The sequence below is a fragment of the Gekko japonicus genome, unplaced genomic scaffold (assembly GCF_001447785.1).
Source record: "Gekko japonicus isolate JY-2015 unplaced genomic scaffold, Gekko_japonicus_V1.1 scaffold899, whole genome shotgun sequence".
Classification (NCBI taxonomy): Eukaryota; Metazoa; Chordata; class Lepidosauria; order Squamata; family Gekkonidae; genus Gekko; species Gekko japonicus.
The window spans coordinates 102,541-126,045 of record NW_015163113.1 but is presented as its reverse complement, the minus strand read 5'-3'; the positions used below and the strand labels follow the sequence as shown (position 1 = coordinate 126,045).

Genomic DNA, 23,505 nt, shown 5'->3' with positions numbered 1-23,505 from the left:
TTTTTGGCAATGAAGCTTTGAACATGATCTTCAAATATTCAGAACAATGTGGAAGGCTTTCCTGTTCATACCCAGCACATACAGTAAGTCCATGGCCCAGGAAGCTCAGGGAGGACTGCAGGGCTTTGCTGGTGGACAGGAAGGAAAGATTTGCAGTGCAAGTCCAAGGCCAGCACACCAAGGAATCCAGAATTGAGATTGGCAGCCTCATCCTAAAACGCCATCAGCAGCACATCACTGGCGCCACTTGTTAATCCTTTGTTCATCCTGCAGAGTGGAAATAAAACCATACCAGATCTCATGTCAAGGTGTGCAGAGCACAGCATTTGAGTCCCTAGCAACCCTGCCACATCTCATGAATCACTGTACGCCATGCCAACTTCTCCATGACAGCCACAGATGGAAGCAGCCGATCAGCACATGCTGATGTAGCCACACACCCGTGACATCAGCCCACCATCACTCACTTGTAGAACACAACAAGGGAAGAGCAGTGGGAACACAGTACCCTCTACTGTAAGAAGGACTGTGGCATGACCAGTAAGAGCCCCCAAATGAATATGCACCAGGGCGTTCCACAGATGGGGGGGGGGTGAGTCCCCTCTTGCAACTGCATGTCCCTTCACCAGGTGCACACAAACCACTTTACCAACAGGCCTCTAGCTCATTTGGAAGAGGCAATCGCCTCTTCCACACCAGGTTGTGGGGCAGGGGGGCTAAAGAGCATCTTTTACCAGGTAAGAGGGATGAGGGACACAAAGGCAGCAACAAATGAACACACAGTTAAATAGTCACAGAAAAGAAAGTAGTGCTATCAATAGCTCATTAGGCAAGAGTAGCCAGGTGTAGCACCAGAAGCAGCTGGTTCGAATTCTGACAGCAGGTATTATGACAGGAAGGCGAACCTCACCTTTTGGGCAGCAACAGGCTGAGCGAAAGCAAACTAAAAAAGGGAGAGGCCAAGCAGAAACTGTGTCACACAGACGCATGCTGCAGTAGTTCTTTAATCACTCATTCAGCTGGGCACAGGTGCAGCACAGGGCATTTGGATTTCAAACAAGAGTCCCCCAAATTGGATTCCATTTGGATTCCCCCATCAGGATGGGACCAGCAGAATTAACAGGGTGAGATTTGCCCTATGGGCCGCCACAGGTTATATTGTTTCATTTATACAGTTCAGCATTTATGAGGCTACTGAATGAGATTTTCCAGAGTTTGGGGGTTGAGTGTCGTCCATATAGATACACATCTTTACCTCTCATTATCAAAGCCACCTGATGTGTCTGTCCTGGCTCTTAACCAGTGCTTTGAGGCCATGGTCAGGTGGCTAAGGCAGATGAAGCTGAAGACAAAACAGAGGTGAAGCTGGTCACTAAGGCTGATGTTTCAGATGGATCAAGTCATAGCAGATGGAATAGAGTTGACATTTACAGAGCAAGATGAGAGCTTGGGTTTACTGATGGTCCAGCCTTGTCATTCAGAAAGGTTGGTGGAGTGGCCAAGAGTGCTTATTAGAAATTTTTAGGAGGCGCTGCGAGCCCATTTTATTTGCAAATATTTTATGGACTATAAGTACAGGTGTCTCTTGGGGGTGCAAGAGTTATTTAAAGGAGTTTTAGTCTGTTGTTTTAAAACTGCAGTATTTTTAATTAAAATGTGTAAGTCACCTTGAGCCACAGGGAAAGATAGGGTAGAAATATTTTAATAAATACATAAATGTACCACAGCAGGGAGGACTGCAAGAGAAGCCCCCTCTTCCCATTTCTGCACTGTGCATACTTTGAGGGGTGGGTTGTTGGGGGACTACACAGAGTAGGTTCAGAAGGAGGGGAAACAGTTACAGCCTTCACAGTTCAGATTCCCTTCCCTTGCTTACCTGTATGAGCTGCCTTGTTCTTGCATCCTCAGTTGAAGGGCTGCCAGCTCTAGGTTGCCAGACTAGGATAGGGTTGCCGGCTCTAAGTGGGGAAATTCCTGGAAATTTTGGGAATGAAACCTGGGAAGGGTTGGGATTTGGGGATGGGAGAGCCCTCAGCAAGTGTAATGCCATAGAGTACTCCTTCCAAAGCCACCATTTTCTCCAGGGGAACTGGTCTCTGTAGCCTGGAGATCAGATGTAATTCTGGGAAATCTCCAGCCACCACCTGTGGGTTGGCAACCCTAGCTCAGATGTAGCCCTATGCCCACAACACCATATCATCGGAGCTATGGGCATCCTGGCTGTTGTTTATACAGTGTTTAGGAGGAGTGTTTAAGATTGCGGCGACTGGCTGCTATCTTAGCATACAAAGCTGTTCAACTGCTTCAGCGTGTGGCAGGAGGCAGAGGGGGGCAGTTTCTCTTTCACTCTCTATCTGTGAGACTTTAAAAAGATATACCATGGTTGTTGCTGGCATAATATTGCCCAGGCGGCTTGACATGGGCCATCATGATCCTGGTACTGTCCATTTGTATGTCACCCCCAGAGTTACACCAGCCTGACTGTTGTGAGGGTGAAGGTAGGATCCTCAGAGTTGGATGAGTTCATCGATCAGAGTTCTTTCTTCTGTGTAGATCTTTGAAGAGCAATTCTAGGTTTGCCAGCTCCAGGTTGGGAAATACCTGGAGGTTTGGGGACTGGAGCCTGAGGAGGGTGGATTTTGGGGAGGGGCTTCAATGGGGGATAATGCCATTGAGTCCACCTTCCAAAGTGACCATTTTCTCTTCTTCTTTTTTTCCATCCCCCTGGGGGGAAGTTTTTATTGGGGAGTTTTCAGACTACAGAACTACAACAGAAAATATAGGAAAGGGAACTACATCTAGGGAATAAAGAAAAAAGACCCACAAGTAACTAAAAACCCAAGAGTAGGAGATCATACATCAGCTTAACACCATGCTATTTTCAAAAAGCTACTAATAATACAATGAATTTAGTCAGTTATGCTAGATTAATTATCGTTTAACCATCCCTTTAACTGTTTAAAGAAATTCCCAGAGCATCCCCAAGTTTCTGGGGTTAACCACCTGTAACTGATGCCATTTGTTTGTAAGAAAATGATTAATTCTGTATAGTTCTTTCTTTTCTGTCTTATATCAAATGGAATATCTTTTAAAATCCTGATATTATTGCCCCCAATTTTCAAGAGTGTTCCCGAATTTGCTTTCAAAATAGCATCTCTCACGTGTCTCTTCAAGAATCTGACCACTATTTCCCCAGGCAGATTATTTTTCTTGATGTACGATGAATAGGACCTATAGACCACATCCATCTCGCTGCAAAGGTATTCCGCTGTTAAATCTGTCATTGGGGCTATTGCTTCACTCATCCGTTACTTCAGATTCTCTCCTTCAATTTCCGGGACCCCTTGAAACCATAGGACCAAATTTGCTTTATCCATTTGTAGCTGTAAAAGCTTTGACTCTTCTGTAGCTTGCTTCATTTCCAGCTTTTGCACCTTTTTCTTAACTTTTTTAGTAGTGACGTCCATTTCCTTCACCTTCTCTCCCATTTACTCTGTTGCTTTTAAGGAGTGCGTCAGTTGCATCTGCTGCGCTGCCACACTCTGCCCAATTAATGACAGTTGTTTAATGCCAGTGATCTCGTCCAGCAGGGGGCACAGGGAGTCAACCAAGAGTTTTGAGAGCTCAGTGAACTTATCCGGTCGAGGACTGGCCCCTAGGTTCGAGTTCAACAGCTTGTCTTTCTCCAGTTTCTTCCCCACCATCTTTTTGGATTTGTTTACTTTTCAAAAAAGTTGCTAAAGTCTCTGATATTCGCCCAAACACTTTTCTACGCTCTGGTAAGTCTCTTAAAACAGTTTTAGTCGCTTATTTTTTCACTCCCCCCTCTTTCCTTTCGTGTTTCGTCTATGCGTTTGGGAGAGATCCTTCCCCCACTTACTTTCCCATCGCTCTTTAGGGGGGGGCAGCTTCTTTTTATATCTTCATGCTTGCTTCAACCCGACTCACAGTTCGTTGTTGGCCATTCGGCCTCACTCGTCATCATTTATTTCACCCGATCTCCAATGCTTGTCCCGGTCAGCAGCACTTGTACCATGCGGTCACTCAGCGGCAGGACCTTCAGGGCAGAGGGGCACCTCAATTCTCCGGCTTTCGGCCATCGAAGAGGTCGCCCCTCAAAAGCCCCCAGGCTGGGAGCCTTTTATCAAGGCTCCGGGGGGGTCGCAACCCGTCGGACCCCCTCCCACACCCTTGTGTGCAGTTTACATCCCCGGGACGTCTGGGAGATGTGTCTGCCTGCGTGTCGCCATAAACTGGAAGCTCCTAAAGTGGCCATTTTCTCCAGGGGAACATATCTCTGTTACCTGGAAATCAGTTCTAATCCCAGGAGATCTCTTGCTACCACCCGGAGGTTGGCAACTCAAGGTTGTCTCAATCATATTTTTCCAAAATGGCACAAGCAGAGAGCTTCTAAGTGCCCAGGACTCCATCCTGCAGATGACTTGATCCTGGGCCTTGTGAAAAACAATGTGTATTGAGGAATAAAAACAGGACAGATGGAAGAATTACTTCTTTGGTAGGGAATTCAAAAAAGTTGGACGAAACCAATTCAATACAAAATAATGGAATTTTATACTATTGTGTGTGTGTGTATAATTTTGTTTTTTAAAAGTATGTTAAAAATGGGTCACAATAGGTGTCTTCTGGAGACCATTAAAATCTAACTCTCTAAATTTTGGGATCCTATGAGGTATATAAATATTATACTAAAATACTTATTATGCCAGTCACCAGGAATAAGAATGCTAGGAAAATATTTTTAAAAGCCTAAAACTTTTTTGTTTAATAACAAAAACTGTAACTACACAGAAGCATAAAACTGAAGCGGGGCAGAATTTTGCAATCTGAACACTGAAAACAGGGCTCAAAACACAATATAAATTGTTTATATGATTAAAACTCAAGATTAAAGTGCAAAATAAAACAAAGTGCAATGAACTGAATAATGTTCACTCCTTTCTATGTCTGCATTAAAGAGCCTTTTAGACATTGTAAAAGATGATGCCTCGAACAGGAAGCATGAAAGAAAACTGATGGTGGATCAGCAAAGAGCTTGCATAGTCCAGAATGCTCTCCTATGTACAGAGAGCAAGGCATGAGCTGGGGCAGTGTGTTTCCCCCTTCCCTCCAAAGATGCAGTTCCTTCAGGTGCCAGTATCAGAGGATGTGTGGAGGTGGCAGCTTTTGCGGCATCGGAAGTGCCAGCACCAGCCCTAGGAGACACTGCAATGTGTAGCTCTTCATTTGCTGGGGAGCCAAGCTGTTCCTTGGTGGATGCTGCCTCTCTGGCAATGCATAATATTGTTTGCAGTGAGCAGCATGGATTATGGTCTGGCTCCTTGCCACTCTGCAAATGGAATTTGGAGCACATCCAGCTGGCTGTCATTTCAGGGGACAGAAGTTCTTGTTCAGCGCTTCTGATTGCCACAGTCCTACCAGGCAGCCATGTGCTGGTGCTCAATCCAGTCCATAGAGCGGACAGGTATGATAGCAGGTTTGTAGGCTCCATCATTACTGCATTAAATATGGAATGATGTTCAGTAGGTCCATGATACAATGCCAGATCAGAAGCTTTGAACACTGCTGTCTGGACATACTTGGAACACTGCTTGGTTGGATCTGAAAGGCAGGAGCGAGAAGGACTGAGAGATTACAGTGGTGTGCAGGACATTGTTTACCAAGCTATTACTGCATTATGAAAAACTGGAGTGTTGAACAGAATGTTGCTTCAAACCAACACGGCTACCCACTAGAATGTTCGTTTGATAGTCTGATGTGTGGCTACTGCACAGAGAGGCCTGAGTAGACACCTGGTTTCTCAGCAATGCTCCTTGCTCTTGAGATACAAACAAGTCCTCAGAATCCTTTTGTGGCCAACTCATTTTAAGTCACAGCATTCCTGTGGAAGCTACTGCCTTTCAGGTGCATCCCTTCTTTGGTATGAGAATGAAAGTACTGACTTGCCTTACTGGGTTGTTATGAGGATGACATCACAAAAATGTCTGTGCCTTGTTTTGAAAAGTCTAAAGTGAGGATTAATGACTTCTTGTTGGGTTTTTTAAAGAATTTTTTTATTTTCCACAAAAAAAAATTGAAACAACAATTACAGTTACATCCCATATTCAGCAAACAGTATACAATAACAGTAAAACCACAACTTCCAGTTTTCAGTGCAGCTAAACTTGCAGTTGGAGCAAGAATTTTTCCTTAAACCAAGTAATAAATGAACCTAAGTGTTGCCCTTGAGGGTATCTAACAGTTATTTAAGTCCTAAAACTACTCTATATTCCATATCCCGCATATGAGACTCTTAATTAACCCCTAGTTTGCAATAATAGGCTTGTTCATATGGTTTGCCTTGACAATTCCTATTTTAGAATACCAGCTTACACTTACTAGCCAAAACATCTGGATCTGTCTTTTCCAGTATAGGATACCACTTATCTAATGGATTGAACAATTCCCTTTCCTTATGCTTACTATCAAAATACACTGTACATTTTTCTAATATAAAGTACTCCCACACCTTGTTTTGCCATAGTTCTATTGTAAGAGGTCTGCTATCTTTCTATTTGAGAATAACTTGTTGTTAACTTGCATTACTAGTTACAAACATTATGGAACCCCAGTTTTTCAAGCCCCATGTGACGCCCCTTCTGCAATCACCCTCCATAACCTCTCTCTCTCAGGTTCAGGGTTATATGTATGTCAGGCCATCACGTGTTGCTACCTGTCTCCTCTCTTTTAAAATCTCTAAAAAGCCACAACCATTTCACCTCTCAGGTCCTCTCTCTCACTCACAGAGATATCAGCAGACAGGGTATCTCAGCCCCCTTGAATAACAAGCCCTCTAACACTTCACAGAGTTACTGGGACTGGGGCTCAAACATTGTTCCATTCACACACTGCCACCATTTATTCATGTCCTAAAACATATATCAACTGAGATCTTAACTTCTCTGTTTTCTTCTTCTGAGACACACAGCCCTTTGGGTTAAACAAACAAGGAGTTAACTTTTATTAATGGTTTCAATATAACACTGAAGAAAGTAAGGTAGAGGTTAACATAAGAACATAAGAGAAGCCAATGTTGGATCAGGCCAATGGCCCAACCAGTCCAACACTCTGTCACACAGTGGCCAAAAATACCAGGTGCCATCAGGAGGTCCATCAATGGGGCTAGGACACTAGAAGCACTCCCAGTGCTGCTCCCTCCCAAACACCAAGAATACAGAGCATCACTTGCCCCAGAGTTCCATATGGACAGCTTCAAGAGGGAATTAGATAAGCATATGGAGCAGAGGTCCATCAGGGGCTATTAGCCACAAGGTATAGATAGGAACTTTAAGGCTGGGGCACGTGATGCTCTGTATTCTTGGTGCTTGAGGGGGCAACAGTGGGAGAGCTTCTAGTGTCCTGGCCCCACTGATAGACCTCCTGATAGCACCTGGTATTTTTGGCCACTGTGTGACAGAGTGTTGGACTAGATGGGCCATTGGCCTGATCCAGCATTGGCTTCTCTTATGTTGTTATGTTTATCTAATTCCCTCTTGAAGCTGTCCATGCTTGTAGCCACCACCACCTCCTGTGGCAGTGAATTCCATGTGTTAATCACTCTTTGGGTTAAGAAGTTTCTTTTTCCTTAACTTTTTGAACCATTTCCTTATTCCAGTATTTGGGGATCTTTTGTTACAAACTGACTTTTCTTTCAATGTTATGTAAGGGAAGATCTTGTAAGGGTTCTGTAAGGGAAGATCTTGTCTCACTAACCTGTTAGTGTTCTTTGAGGGAGTAAACAAACATGTGGACAAGGGGGAACCAATAGATGTAGTTTACCTTGACTTCCAGAAAGCATTTGATAAAGTTCCTCATCAAAGGCTCCTAAGTAAGCTCAGTAGTCACGGGATAAAAGGACAAGTCCTTTTGTGGATCAAAAACTGGCTAATTAATAGGAAACAGAGAGTGAATATAAATGGGCAATTTTCTCAGTGGAGGGTGGTAAGAAGTGGGGTACCACAGGGATCAGTACTCGGTCTGATGCTTTTTAACTAATGATTTGGAGTTGGGAGTAAGCAGTGAAGTGGCTAAATTTGCATATGATGAAGTTATTCAGGGGGATGAGAACCAGGGAGGATTGTGAGCCATTCCAAAGGGATCTGTCGAGGATGGGCGAGTGGGTGTCAACGTGGCAAATGGGGTTCAATGTGGCCAAGTGCAAAGTGATGCACATTGGAGCCAAAAATCCTAAATATAAATACAAGTTGATGGGGTCTGAAGTGGCAGAGACTGACCAAGAGAGAGATCTTGGAGTCGTAGTAGATAACTCACTGAAAATGTCGAGACAGTGTGCGACTGCAATAAAAAAAGCCAACGCTGTGCTGGGGATCATTAGGAAGGGAATTGAAAACAAATCAGCCAGTATCATAATGACTCTGTTTAAATCGATGGTGTGATCTCATTTGGAATACTGTGTACAGTTCTGGTCACCACACCTCAAAAAGGATATTATAGCATTGGGAAAAGTGCAGGAAAGGGCAACTAGAATGATAAAAGGATTGGAACACTTTCCCTATGAAGAAAGGTTATGCTTGGGGGCTCTTGAGCTTGGAGAAATGATGGCTGAGGGGTGACATGATTGAGGTTTATAAGATTATGCATGGGATAGAACAGGAAGAGAAAGAAGTACTTTTCTCCCTTTTTCACAATACAAGAACTCGTGGGCACTCAATGAAATTGCTGAGCAGTCAGGTTAGAACAGATAAAAGGAAGTACTTCTTCACCCAAAGAGTGATTAACATATGGAATTCACTGCCACAGGAGGTGGTGGTGGCTTCAAGCATGGATGGCTTCAAGAGGAAATTAGATAAACATATGGAGCAGAGGTCCACCAGTGGCTATTAGCCACAAGGTATAGATAGGAACTCTCAGGCTGGGGCAAGTGATTTTCTGTCATCTTGGTGCTGGGGGGGGGGGGTCAACAGTGGGAGGGCTTCTAGTGTCCTGGCCCCACTACTGGACCTCCTGATGGCACCTGGTATTTTTGGCCACTGTGTGACAGAGTGTTGGACTGGATGGGCCATTGGCCTGATCCAACATTAGCTTCTCTTATGTTCTTATGATGTAGCTTTAAGTGGCTCTTCAGCTTCACTCAGACATACTCTTTTCTCGCTCACTCCCTAACTGCTCACTCCCAACTGCCGTTTTCCAACAATCTCCCCCTCGCATTTCATCTGTTCTAACACGACTGCTCAGCAATTTCATTAAGTGCCCACGAGTTCTTGTATTGTGAGAAATGGAGAAACGTACTTCTTTCTCTCATTGGTTGTTTTTAAGGAGAGGTGGAACCTAACCTGTCTGTCACACCTCAATGATTCCAGAGCTCAGTATACTGTTCAGCGCTACATACCAAATAGAGTAATTAATAGGAATCTATTGGTGCAGAAGGCAGCCATAGGAAGCTGCCTCACATCAGCCTGAGTTTAAAATTGCACAATACCATGCTGAAGAACTAAGGTTTGTGCGATTGTGAATACCATACCCAGAACAGCTGGTCCTAACTTTGTTTACTCAGGTACATTTATACAAATATAAATGGCAAGCAGGATATAAGCCAAACCAGTGGATGATCAAGCATGACAAAAGAGTATAGACAGTGTAAGGAACTGAGCTGTTTCCATATAGTAGAAGTCAATGGATCATGTTGAGCTCTCTTGTTGACACCATCAGTCACATCATATCTTCTACCAGAGAAGGATATGTTAACAATCTCTATTAATCACCAGTCGCCATTCTGATTGCCTATAGAAGATTTATTTATTATTTATTTATATTTCAATTTGTATCCCGCTCACCCCCTAAGGGCTCTGAGCGGCTTACATGTTCCAATTCATACAATACTAAACCTAGGGCCACATACATGTAGGGGACGTGACAAGCCTACCAGGCACCCTTTCTGTGTAGCGGATCTTCGTTGTTACTGCCTTGCGGGAGGTAGTCCGGTGGCGTCCACTCCAGCGCTGGTCTTTGAGGTTCCTCCTTCCGGCTGTTGCGAATTCATTTCCGGGCCTGGACCACTCACACTTCCGCACATGCTCGCGGCCTCCGTCCAAGTAGGCTCCGGCCTGCGTCGCTCTGCCTCTGTGCTTGTTGGTCCGGCCTCCGTCGTTCGCCTTTTGCCTCGCCAGCTGCCGCCATATTCTTTCTGCCGCCGCCGTTCACCGTTTCACTGCCGCCGCCGCTACACAAGGGATGGAAATGTTGATTAAAAATTTATAACCCCTTCAGTGCAGTTCTGCGCAGGATGGCACCAAGAGACTCCCTGATAAAAGTCAATTGACCATCCCACTGTCTTCAGTCAAATCAGCATATGCCTGTTTTCTTTTATGAAACAGGAGAATGCAAAATATTAAGTTAGTATTGCTAGTCGTCCCATAACCCTATGGACAGTGTCTAAAAAACAGTCTGCAGAGACCAGTACAATCCTGGTGGATTTAGAAGGGTGTAATTCTGTTTAGAATTACACTGTAATAATCTAGAACTATGATGTTTTCTTTCATCTACAACAGTATAATTAATTCTTATTTTAATCAATTTACTACTACTCCTGCTATAAGACCAAGTTATTTTTGAAACGTGGTCAGAGATTTTTTAAAAAAAAAAATCTCAAAACAACCAGCCTTCTGCTAACTTCTTTTATGAAGCATTGTCCACTCTTTTAGAAAATGACATGTCACCAGGGGTCTTATGACAAGTCGTTTTATCACCTAGTAGGATATCCTCATTTTCAATTCTTGCTGTGAAATTCAGTTTAAAATTAATGCATCAGTTGTTCTAATAGCATTCTCACTAACCACATCATTATAAAGTACTGCTTGGATTTCTCTAAATGGAACATCGTCCTGCATTTGGTTAGATGAAAGATGTTTTCTGCAGTCAATAATGTTTCTTGAAGCTGGCAGTCCAGTCATTAGATAACTATCTAGGCCTATGAAATGAATTGCATCCAAGCTGATGACAGCTGCTGAGGATCCATTTAATCTGGAGAGCCTCTTCTCTTTGAACAGGGGGAAAAAAGAATTATTGCAATATTAATTAAAACTCTGCAGTATATTTTACCCCTGGGAGAAGTTTCTGGCAATCTTATTTTTGTTCTGCACATATTTTGTTATAAAAATGAGACATTTCATAGGAAAAGTCACAACAATCCTCGAAGAGCTACAGCCTAGGAAAATAAAATCACTCAACACCTGGTAGTGTGGAAACTGCAATACTTGTAGCCAAATTTTACACTAAAGAAAAACAGGCAGTTATGTTTTTTTTTAAAAAAGGCTTCAGGGTGTGTGTGTGTGTGTGTGTGTGTGTGTGTGTGTGTGTGTGTGTGTGTAAGAAGAGAATGTGGAATGTGGAAAACATATTAAATTAAAGGTTTTCATAGACCCATGCTCTATCATAGAAGCCAGCCTCATGCATCTTTATTTTTTAGTCCCACTGAATTTAATATGATTTACTCCCAAGTAAATAAGCATAGATGGCTGTCTAAATTAGAGGCACCAAGCTGCAATCCCCAGCACAACCAGCTGAAACCTACCTTCCAAGTATAACTAAAACCTTCCACAAAATGGTGCTTTCCCAGTCCTAACACAAAAAGACAGTCCAGAAGGATACTATGATTGGTGGTATCAAAAGCCACTGAGAGATCTAGGAGGATAACAGGGTTGTACTCTCCCATCCATCTCTTGGTGCAGGTCATCCACCAGGGCAATCAAAGCTGTTTCAGTCACATAACCAAGCTTGGAAACACTTTTGGAAAGGAGCCAAGCACTCCATTTCATCCAGCAATCCCTGGAAATGTCCTGCCACCACTCAGTGGCATCCCTGCACATGCAGAAATTATTTGTTAAATCATGGACATCCAAAATACTCCTCAGGCTTTCTGATTTCCTGGTTTTTTGCACAGTCATGCATTATATCTCTTTGGAGTACAATATACATTATCACATATAGGGATGGGCACAGACTGGGAAAGCCCATCTTGGTTCAGGGCTCACAAGCCGGACAGCCCTGAATCGAATGCCCAAGCAAAAAAACGCTCCGGCTCACCCACATCATCCAGAAGTGACACAAGCATGTCACCCCCCCAACATGCTTGAGTCACTTCTGGGTAGTTTTGGGCCCTGCCTCAGTGCACCCACATCACCCAGAAGTGACACGAGCATGTCAGGCAGCTGGGTGATGCAGGTGCACTGAGGGCGGGGCCTGACACCACCTGGAAGTGGTGTGCATGCATCAGGGTGCCGAACCCCAAACTGAGCAGAAGCTCGGTGAGTGTTCAGGGGAAGGCGCCATTCACGAACCAAGGTTCGCAAACCCAAACCGGGCAAAGTCCAGCCCGGACTTCGGCTCAAGTCTGTGCCCATCCCTAATCACCTATAAATAGAGTTGTTACTGAGAGGTGAATTTCTTTTTTTGAAATTCACTTGTTTAGATATCCGTTAATTCCTCTTGTTATTTTTTTCTCTTTTAAAAGAGGCTCCCTGCCTCTGAGCATCTAAAGAGTGAAATTCTGAAATACTGTTGAACCTTCCTTCCTGGCCCTCTTTTTTTCCAAATTTCTCTTTAATCAAGATGGAATTAATTAGAAACTGACTCCAGATTCCTAAAAAGAGGGAAACAGATTCTTGGATTTCAGGAAGAAACTAAGTAAAGAAAAATTAAAAGTATTTTTCTTAGTAACGCTACTTATAACACATTTTGATTCTAACATGCCCTGGCAGGTTGATTTACAAGTGTACAACAGTTACCATTTCCCCATTCCTTTTTTTCCACTGCAGCTTGGTTATAGTGATGCTTGATGCTGGGTTTGATTTGAACCCTCATCACCAGTATGGCCTGATGTATCTCCTTTCTTTGCTTAATTGTTCACACACGTACATTATCAGAGAACATCCACCCACTCACACATTCTGTCTCACATATAATAATTCTTTCAGTTCTTCAGTAACTCTGTGTGTGTGTGTGTGTGTGTGTGTGTGTGTGAGAGAGAGAGAGAGAGAGAGAGAGAGAGAGAGAGAGAGAGAGAGAGAGAGAGATGTTTAGGTTATTTTATCAGTAGCATCAGAAATATTTAGAAGCAGGTGAGCTTTTAGAACCCAAACAAGGATTGTGATTGTTGATGTAATCTAATTACAAATTCTCAGCCTTGCAGATGGGATACATTATGGTACCTTTATAAAAGGGTCTTTCTGTCCATCTGGAAACTGCTCAGTAAGACAACTGGTATGTTTCTGCAGCTGGCAATAAGTGGCAGATTCCATGAATTTCTGGATCTACGTATCTATGTCTCTTTATCAAGAAGAGCAGCAGAAAAGATGTGAGGGCTTTTGGTTCTGAAATATACTGCAGGATCTGCAGTTTGCCTTCATCTTCATCAAGGTTTTGCTTTTCCTGTCTTACAATGTGACAGCGATCCTAAGCAGGTCTACTCAGCAAACTACTTAGGCTCATTCAATGGAGCTTACTCCTGGAAAAGTGTCCTCAGGATTGCACTGTTAACATCACAGTGTCCTGAGAACATCAGAATATTGCAAGACTCAGTTCCAGATAACACAAGAAAGCCAGTTGCTCTGTTTTTCTCCATCCCATTTTGTCTGTAGACATGGAAGCACATGGGGGAAATAAAGTTTGAGAACTGGCAATGAACTGCTTACATGATTGCTCTCTGCTATTTTAATTATCATTGCATCTGTTTTTGAAGCTGCATGTATGAACAGTCTATATGGGTTCACTGCTAATTTGCACATCATGAGGTGTGTCCAGTCAACAAAGTCCAAAACCTTCCTCCAACTTCAGTGGCCCTTTAAGTTGGTGGAAGGCTTCGAGCAAGCCACAGCTGCTAAACAGACCGTGGTGAACTTTCATGAGATATGGTACCAGTCTGCATTCTGGTTTTACACATCCATGTTTTCTGTATATGTTCTTCAGTTTGCACCTGGAAGTGAACTGAAATTATGTTTAGATTTGGCAACCCTTGTTGCAGGTTGCAGCTGCATTCTTGAGCTGCACTTTCCCTGCAAGTAGTGCTGCTGAAATAATGATAGGGATGCCAGCCCCCAGGTCCAAGTGGGGGTTCCCCCACTTCTGGGGACTTCAGTCCGCCCCCAGGCAGCTGGCCAGCAGGGAAAGTCCCACCTCCAAGCCCTGCCCCCAAGAGTGACAACTCGCCTGGCCACCCATCTCCCTCCCCTCCTGCCCGATTTAAAGGGCTTCAGCTGATCGGTGGGGTCTTTTTGCAAGCTGAGCATGCAGCCCGTGACCACCCCTCTCCCTCCCTCCTGCTAAATTTAAGGGCTCTTCAGCTGGTTGGCGGGCCAAGTGGTCCCCACCTATCAGCTGAAGCCCTTTAAATCTGGCAGGAGGGGAGGTATAGGGATGGCCAGGCAGGTGGTCACTCTTGGGGGTGGGTCACTCTTCCTACACCATGTTATCCGCGTTCCACATATTCAGATATAGGATATGGTTTCCCTTTAGGTTTTTCCTATCAGTGCCACCCCCACTCTTTTGCAAGAGGGAGGGAAAGGACTTGTATGAAGGGATGGCGGACAGGTCTGTGAGCACAAGTGCAAAACACATATCAGCACGGGTTTTCGTGCCACTTAACACAGATATATTATATGAAGTTTAATGGTATAATGCTGGCAAGTCAGTCCTGTATGGGTATCTGCCAGATGCAATTCCATGACAAACTATGACTCCCAGGTATTAGGTGTTTAGGACTGTGTGATCACAATCCCCAGCGGTAGCCAACACATCTTCCAGATGTCAAGCAGGCAAGTTCTTTCTCTGTCGCCTCTCTTTTCTGCCATACCTGCACCACCATATCTTTGCTATGAAGCAACACTGACTCCTGGTGTTTTAAAGACTTCAAATGTTTGATGTCAAGACACTGCGCGGTCATAGCAGTCCCTGTCCTCCATTCCAAGAACTCAGGGCCCTTTCTTACATTATTCTGGTGGCTGCTACAGTGCAGCTCCTTTCCTTGCCACCAAGGCAATGTGAGTCGGAAGGAGTCCAGGGGATCAGTGTTTCAGGCTTCTACCACGTCGCCTGGAACTTGTCACTTTACTTTAGGATCATGGAAAGGAGCCATGGTGTAGCAGCTCCCACCCCAGAAGTATGACATAAAAAGAGGACTTCTTTAACAGCATGGTAATGCAACTGTACAGTTTGGGTCTCTGTCCATTTCTGGGAATTTGAGTAGCACATGTAACAAAAGCTTTTCTAAGTACCACAATTTAATGTAAGCAGTTCAGTTTGCTTAATTAGAATCAATTCAGGGCCATATGAATATACAGTCAAAAATTCTGTATAGGATAGCACCTCTGATTTTCTATGAATACTGCAGGCATGATATTTGTGGTTCCGGTTCGTGCACTGTTTGCCTATTTGAAGCCATAAATTTTAATCTGAAGCCTGTCTTGTTTCTGTTTCAGGTGAAGGCAGCTTCCAAATACGTGGATGTGCCCGTAAGCATTATTCAAATGACACTCTTTTAATATTTAAGGGCTCAATTGACTATGACTCCTTGTGTAATAAGGATTGAAATATCTTTTTTCTTATTTTAAAAAAGGCTATCTGCACTTTAAAAAAAAATATCTCAGCCTGTGGTGAACCTGAGACTTTTTGTACAATGGTTTCTGAGAGCTGATTCATTCCGAATGTTTCCTAGTGATTATCTGCTCTTTAGATTCCTGCTTTCATGAATCTCTCTCAAGTGCATCACATTATGTTTATCACCAAAGCTATGTAAAATGTCATAAAATCAGAGATACGGCACAAATGTCAAGCAGACTTGCGGCATACAATTGTTTATTTTTGCATATGCTTCATTAATGTGATGCAGCTATCGCTTTCTTGATTGTACCTACAAAATACAATTGCTGCTATCTGATGTGTGGAAGGAGGCTGGGGCAGGATGAACACAGTGCAAAGAAATGAGAAAATTGTCTTTTAAGCACATTGACACATGTTATCACAAACTCTCCTTCATGTGAACTGGTCCAAGTCTACCCCCTTAACTTAATGGATAGTTCAAGAGGGTTGGGGCAGTAACAACCTATGAGATGTTACCATGATACAGCAGGATTGAGAGAAAAAGGAAGTAATTTCTGGGGGCTTTCAGCTGAAAGGTATCCTATAAACTAAGTGGTTGTACAATGCTCAGGAAGTATGAAAAATTATGCAGAAACACAACCACCATGCTGAAATACCAATGGCCAGGAACTAGAAAGCACAGAGTCTGTCATAACTGTGGTGCCCAGTCAGGACTGGGTATAATAGTGTGGTGTAGCAGTTAGACTCAGGATTCATGGCATAAACATAATTGGTTTATTTTGGGCTAAGTTACTGCCTCTCAGCTTAACCCTTACTGTGTCTCTGAAGATAAAATGGAAGAAGGGACAATGCACGATGAGATCCTAATAAAAGGATAGATGGAATGAAAGTCAAATAAATAAACATGAGGCCAGACTAGGAGAGGGGGCTTGTGTGATGGAACAAGGAGGGAGCAATATTTCCATTTACTAGGCCCAGCTAGAAATTAACTGTATTATAACTAGAACAGAAATAAAAAATGCACATTAGAGAGTCCAAGAACTCATAGAAAGAAGTATCATTACAGAGATAACTTTACAAAGGCCCAAACTACCCCACTGAACCTTACAAAACTTTTCAGTTTGCCAGTCCATGCCTGGCAACTGGTGGGAGGTTCAGGGGCAGGGACATGGAGGGGTATAACATTGTGTGCATTCCAGGAAAAACCCGGATGTGAAGTAGGATAGCTCTAGGAATCACAAGAAACTCTATCATTTTACCATAGAGTTACTGGAGATTCCTAGACTTGCTCGATGTTACTTCCTGGTTTTCCTTGGAAGTGCCATAGTAGCATACACAATGTCTATGTGTTATTTTCTCCTGCTGCTGCTGCTGCTTGAAGCAGCAGGTGACAATGACAGCTGTTGGTGGGAAGCCTCCCATCATAGCAGGAGGCCTGTCAGGATTCATATTAATGCAGTTCTCACTGTGATAGCCTTTACTGTGAGTTTTAGGGGAACTCAGAGTTTTATCCCTCCCTTCAAGAAAGGCAAAGTAACTGGGATTCTAAGGCCTGCTGTGGCGGAAGCACATATTTTTTAACAATTTGACAGACAGTTACGTTGGAAATGGTAGACCGCTGGGTGACAAGTGACAGTGAATGATATAAAAATGGTAGAAAGTATTACTTGGAACCCTATACAAAAATGCTGAATGACCCAATTTTTAGTTAGGCCACAAGCCAACACAGAGTTAATAGACTAAAGCACATAATTCTGTATGAGATTGCAGCCTTAGCTTTTAACTGCCAGACAGTTTAACAGATATGGCCTATTTTTTGTTGCAGCCAACTTTGCGCTTGCCAATAGGTCTTTCTTCACAGTTTTTTTTTTCTTTTAGCTATCATTTAAGCTTTATGAAAGATATTTATGAAAAAAACAGCGGTGGATTAGTATATGTACACCCAAAACAACCTTGAAGATATTACTGCAAAACAACCACATCCATTAATTTTAAAAGGGCAAATGGTGCTGTAGGTCTCCATTTAGACCTTGGATTATAATGAAGAGAGCCCTTAAAGATCTCAGGCAAAGCACTCTGCTCACCGGAAATTAACATTTAAATTAAGTTTAAGTGCAATATATGAATGTTGGTTGGAGTCAGGGATTATGACTGATAAAGCAAGAGACATTTGCAGGCAGACTGTTTAGAAAATTTTCAGAGAAGAATGACTTGGTGCCAATTGTATCATCCAGATTCGGCATGTGATTCCACATTTATGAAGGTGTACAAGCAAGTAAACAAAAGCTGTCGTGAAGAAGGGGTTGCAGCAAACCACAGGACTGAAGGCACTAGGGTTGCCAACCTCCAGATGGGCCCTGGAGATTTCTCAGAATTACAACTGATCTCCAGACTACAGTTGCCTGGGAGAAAATGGTGCTCTGGAGGGTGGATTCTATGGCATTATACCCCATAGAGGTCCCTCCCTTTCCCAACCCCCATCCCCAAGCTCCACCCCCAATTCTCTAGGGATTTCCCAATTCAGAGGGAGCAACCCTAGAAGCCACTGTGTTTATTTTATGTGTATATTTTATGTAATTTACAGGCACAATTTTGAATTAGACTTACCTAGTGTTTGCATGATGAATGTCCTAAACAGAGCTACTAATCTTACTGTGGAGCTTCTATGCCAGTGGTGTCAAACTCATTTGTTACAAGGGCCAGATCTGATATAAATGTCACTTTATCAGGTGGGCCATAAAATGCCATAAAATGACTTTATAAAGGACAGCAGCTGGTGAACTCTGAGTTGGTGTGTCCTCACTGCAAGGCCCCATAGGCTGGGGGGTACAGAGGAAAACCCACATAGGCAGATTGGAGAGCCAGCAGTGCAGCACTGGGCAGACGCACCCACACTGCCTGGAAGGGCCAAAGCCCTTTCACAGACCACTCCCATTGCCAGTGTTGGGCGCCTGGGACCCAGGGTAAAAACGCAAATGGCTAGGTGTTGCAAGCACCACCCCTGCCTATGGAAGTGAGGGGGTGATGGCTCAGCCATAAGGCCAAATGCACAGCAGGACACAGGCCAAGCAAAGCCCAATAACCCAGAGATGCTCATGTAGCAGTGGCTGCCTCCAGCCAAGGCTGCCTGGTAATCCATAAACCAGAGGTCATCAGCAAGCCACGCCACGCTAATGTGGCAGCACCCACCCCAGGCTGAAGGCCACTGGATCATCTGATGGGGGACTGGGCACTGCATGCACAAGGCCACATGTGTGGCAGAGACCCCAGGCAATCCAGTGACCAGTATAGCCAGAGATGACCAGAACCGCCCCCCCCCCCACAAGATGGTAGCCACCTATGGCTGAAGGCCCCTAGGTGTTCCATGGGGGAGGGAGGCCCGGCCTCCAAGCTGTGTGCTTGGTAGCAGGACTAGGCCCCCAGTGTGTGGAAGAAACTGTCAAAGAACACCCCCATGGGCCAAAGCAAAGCTGCCGCATGGGATGGGCATGAATATGACGGTGGCTCTAGCTGCCAGTAGGCCGCAGTAGAGGTTCCTCTACGCCACCCCATGTGCAAACGCTGATCCCCAGAGCTGCAGGCCGAGTGGAGAGGCATGCAGCCTCACCTTGGAACCCTGAGCCAGCAAGAGTGCAGCTGCAGCAGCTCCCAGTTTACCAGTGAGGCTGTCATTGAAGAAAAAGGGTTCTGCTTGACTGCTGCAGATGAGGTTTTGCCATGCTGGAGCCAAAACTGGAATGGCTCCCCCCCCTCCCCCCCCCCCCCCAGCAGCCTCATGTTCCCTCCATTGCACTAGTTACTTGTGAGCCAGATAAGAGCCCTGGACGGGCTGGTTCCTGCCCCCAGGCTTTATGTTTGACACTCCTGTTTTATGCCATTTATATCCTGCCCTTTCTCCAAAGTCTTCAGAGAGACATACACAGAGTTATCCTATTTTATCCTCACAACAATCCTTTAAAGTAGATTACACTGAATAATAGCAACGGGCTCAAGGACATACAGTGAGCTTTATCGTGAGGCAGAGATTTGGACCCAGGTATCACTAGTTCAAATACAATGGTCTCTCAACTGCATCTTCTAAATAAAAGAAAAATCACCTTGTGGAAGTTACCTCTAATGCCAAGGAATACTCCACTACTGCCTTGCAATTATACTTAAATATTTGCCTCTGAGCAAATAATGTATATGATGGCAAGGAGGGCTGGAAAAATAACAGGCTAAGGTTCTTGCTACCAACTGACCTAGGAATTTGAGAGTTTTCCAGGATGTATTAATTTCTCTACCTTCACAGCGCAAGGAATTCTGATAGTATAATGTTGTAGTAAAAAGATGCACTGAGGCAAATAGTTACTTAGAAGATGAAGATGTCAATAAACATGGATTCAACATTCTCTTTGCCCTTTATGTCACACCATAAGAACCTATGGAAATGTGTATGATGTAACAGTAGTGTCTGACTCTCTGTTTCCATATAGTTTTATACAAGTATTTTCTCAGTGTGGTATGTTGAGGGAACTGGGCTAACCAGTGCCATTTGACACAAGGGAACAAGTTCCAGGTCCAGAATGGTGGGCCAAGAAGGTAGGAGCAGGAGGACTAAATTTGGTGGGGGGGGGGGGTGTCCAGAGATCTGGGCAATCAATGCAATTTGTTTTCATATGGTTCTTGTATGGTGTCTGATGGTAAGAGATAAGTGACCTGTAACAGGGCTTGTGAAATTTGTTCAGCCTTCCATAAACCTGAAGGGATGTCAAAAAGGAGAGGAAGGGACTGTCATCCAAAGCAGAAAGACTCATGGGAATGCTGCTGAAGATCAGTGACCAATAATAGATTATCCCCATTCTGTGATATTTTTGAAAGTTTGTTGTACCTTGCATTCCATGGCATTCTATTCCTCCTCAATTCCACTAACCTGGAACAATTTCTTAAGTTACTTCTGGAACTGGAGCATGTGCAGCTTTCAGAACTCTACCTCCCACACACCCCTGCATTAGATATGTACATATACAAAACTGATAAAGAAAAAAATTAAACAATGGAGGATTCCTAATGTACTGGTTTCATTTTGAAAACAAGATCTGGCAGTTCAGAACTCTAAAATTTGTGGACAAATTTGAATGAGAAATTATTTAAATAATTTTATCTTGCTTTTCTCCCACATTGTGCAGGCTCCAATTCTAAGCAGCATACAAACTAAAATATACCCAAATACAAATAAAATAAAAACCCCACAAATCCCAAGAATCCTTTCCCCCCCAAATTAAAACAGGTAATGCACCACTAGGACATCCTGGATGGGTGGTGGTTGTGCCAAGAACAGCTTCCACAAGACCACAGGCAGAAAGCCATGGGTTAAGAGCCAAGGACCATTTCCCTTTGGTCAAGCCCTCGAGTTACCTGCAGAAAGGGGAGCATCAAATGCTCAGCCCAAGAGGTCTTATTCAGCTGGCTCAGGTGTTCCAATACTCTCCCCTTTCTTCATAATTTTGGAGGCACCCAGCATGAAATAGGGACAATCAGAGCTGCCAAAGAAGATACCTTCTTCAATTCCCGTACATATAGGGAAAGTGGAAGAAATTAACAAAGGAAGGGACACAAAGAGGCCCTTTTCTCTGATTGGAATGCTTGGTAAGAACCCAACAACCCAAAGAATGAGACTCCATTGTGACCCACAGGGGGGAAACAACAATCTGATTTTCACAATTAGGTTGGTCTCTTTAGTCCCTCTGCTCCCCGCATCCTATCCCTGTTACTAGCAAAACGCTTTTGAATGCAAATCAAAAAGCTTTGAGGTTTTCACTCTAAGTCAAAGCTTAGCTCTCTTAACACCAACCGTATAACAGGATCCTTGTCTTGGTCCAGAACTACGATTGTTTTGCATTGGGCAATTGCATCACTTTTTATTGTATCATAAAGCTGGCACAATCTACTTGCTGGAAATTGCTTGAAAAGTATAACAACCACATTTACATTGTCCTCATTGTTTTTTAAATTAATACCTTGTCATTGTTTCAGTAGGTGTTAAAAATGTTACTGGCATCTCTAGGGCCAACCATTGGTCCTTTGCTTGATAATTGTATTTCTTTATATATATGTATAAACTACCTTCCTACTGCTTCTCAAACTGTCCTCATTTTCACCCTGGAAATTACACAGAAGTGTTAACTAACTTCAATTTACAGTGGCTGACAATCACATCTCATACAGAAATGATACTTTGTGATCTGCAGTAAATCACAGTAATAAAAGTAATGACACCCATTATTAAGAAACTTCCAATGTGCCACAGACATTTAAGATTTGTGTGGCAGCTTTCATAATGACTCTTTTTTTCAGCATTTTAATGGGTTTCCTTTGAGATAAGTTCGATTCCAACATATCAAGGAGTGTGAACTTATTTAGTGGTTATTGTCTCCCAAATTATCTCCACCACTTGCTTCCTAGAAGGGAAATGTGAACTGTATCATGCTCATCTGCAAATCTTGAAGGCTCCATAAGTTCAGATTTAAGAAAATACAGGTCCACAGGGAGAATCAGTGAGGAGGAGAGAGATTTTAATAGCTATGCGTCTAGAGAATGTGCCAGTCAAATTTAAGTAGAAGTGAGAAGAGAACATTAGGTAGGTGCTCACTGAAATAAATTACCTACTGTCAAAATGCTTAACTTTGGTTCAGGCTTGCCCTTATCCACAACAGTATTACTATTATTACTAATACTAACAGCATAACATTTCAAGAAACAGAAAAGATACCATCCGGTAAATGCTTTAAGAAAGTGTGATTTTGATGCTGTTTGTGCTCAGTCCCCCAAAGAAAGGCAACAATAGACAAGTGCCGGGTGTTAGCTTTCTAACTTTAGATTAAAGAAGATTTGCGTCTAGTAGATGACACAGGGTGGGGGGAGCCCAGCATGATTTGCTGTTTTGCTAATTAAGTCAATAATACCAAACATCGGCAAGAGAGAGCATCCTGACTCAAGTGTGTCAGGGAAAAGCTTTATCCATCCAGGCGGCTTTCCATCAAAGCGGAAAAAGAAAAGAGTGTACAGACAGTAATCTTTTGCTCTACACTCCACAGTGAATTGTCCTAGCAGCAAGCAGTTGTGCCCATTGCTGACACCTGACTATATCATTCATGGGAATCAACTAGAAGGATCCCCAGTGACAATGTGAGGGAGAATAGGTGGGGGGAATCCTTGCAACTGAATGAATAGACAGTCTTGGGAAGATGCCATTTTCATGCTGTTTTCCTCCTCTCTCCTCCCCCCCCCCTTTTCTCTGAACAGAAACCAGGGATGGATGTTGCTGACGCCTATGTGACCTTCGTTCGCCACTCTCAGGACATCCTGCGTGATAAGGTCAATGAGGAGATGTATATAGAAAGGTTATTTGATGTAAGTAAATGCCTCCTCCTCTGCCTTGGAGACCCAAGGGGGAGAAACTGCAAAATGTGACAAAATGAGACAGGAGGATAAGTCACATTTTGAGATAAATTATTAGTTACAGATTTTTTAAAAAGATATATAGATGTACGTTACCTTTTCTTCTGATTGCTATCTGTCTGCTCTAATGCTATACTCAAATCCACTTTTGTCCCAATTCCTCTTTCTTTAGTTTTGGGGATAAAAGCACCGTTTTGAGATTTCATTAGGGATGTCTTAGTCATTGTTCTGATCCTTCATTCCTGTTTTTAAAAGGTGGAGGAGGGTGAAAAGAATGGATAGGGTACATATATAATTTGACTTGGAGTGAATCTTGATTGGTAAATGACTAAAATTATTAAAAGGAATTTGAGACTTCAGCTTTTAATTATTACATTGAAGAAAATCACCATGATTTTTTTTTAATCTGATTTTTGTGTTGCATGGTACAATAGTAGTACTTTAAATTTAAAAATT

At 43.3% G+C, this 23,505-nt stretch overlaps 1 protein-coding gene across 4 annotated transcripts in view; it reads left to right on the top strand.

Annotated features, from left to right (window-relative positions):
- The window catches only part of CADPS (Ca++-dependent secretion activator), a 517,458-nt gene that overhangs the window by 450,624 nt on the left and 43,329 nt on the right, over positions 1-23,505 (top strand). For all 4 annotated transcript variants that reach the window (XM_015406842.1, XM_015406839.1, XM_015406838.1 and 1 more), the window contains 2 exons: positions 15,489-15,521; positions 22,894-23,001. In XM_015406842.1, coding sequence (XP_015262328.1) covers positions 15,489-15,521; positions 22,894-23,001 — 141 coding nt within the window. The remainder of the gene's footprint in view (positions 1-15,488; positions 15,522-22,893; positions 23,002-23,505) is intronic.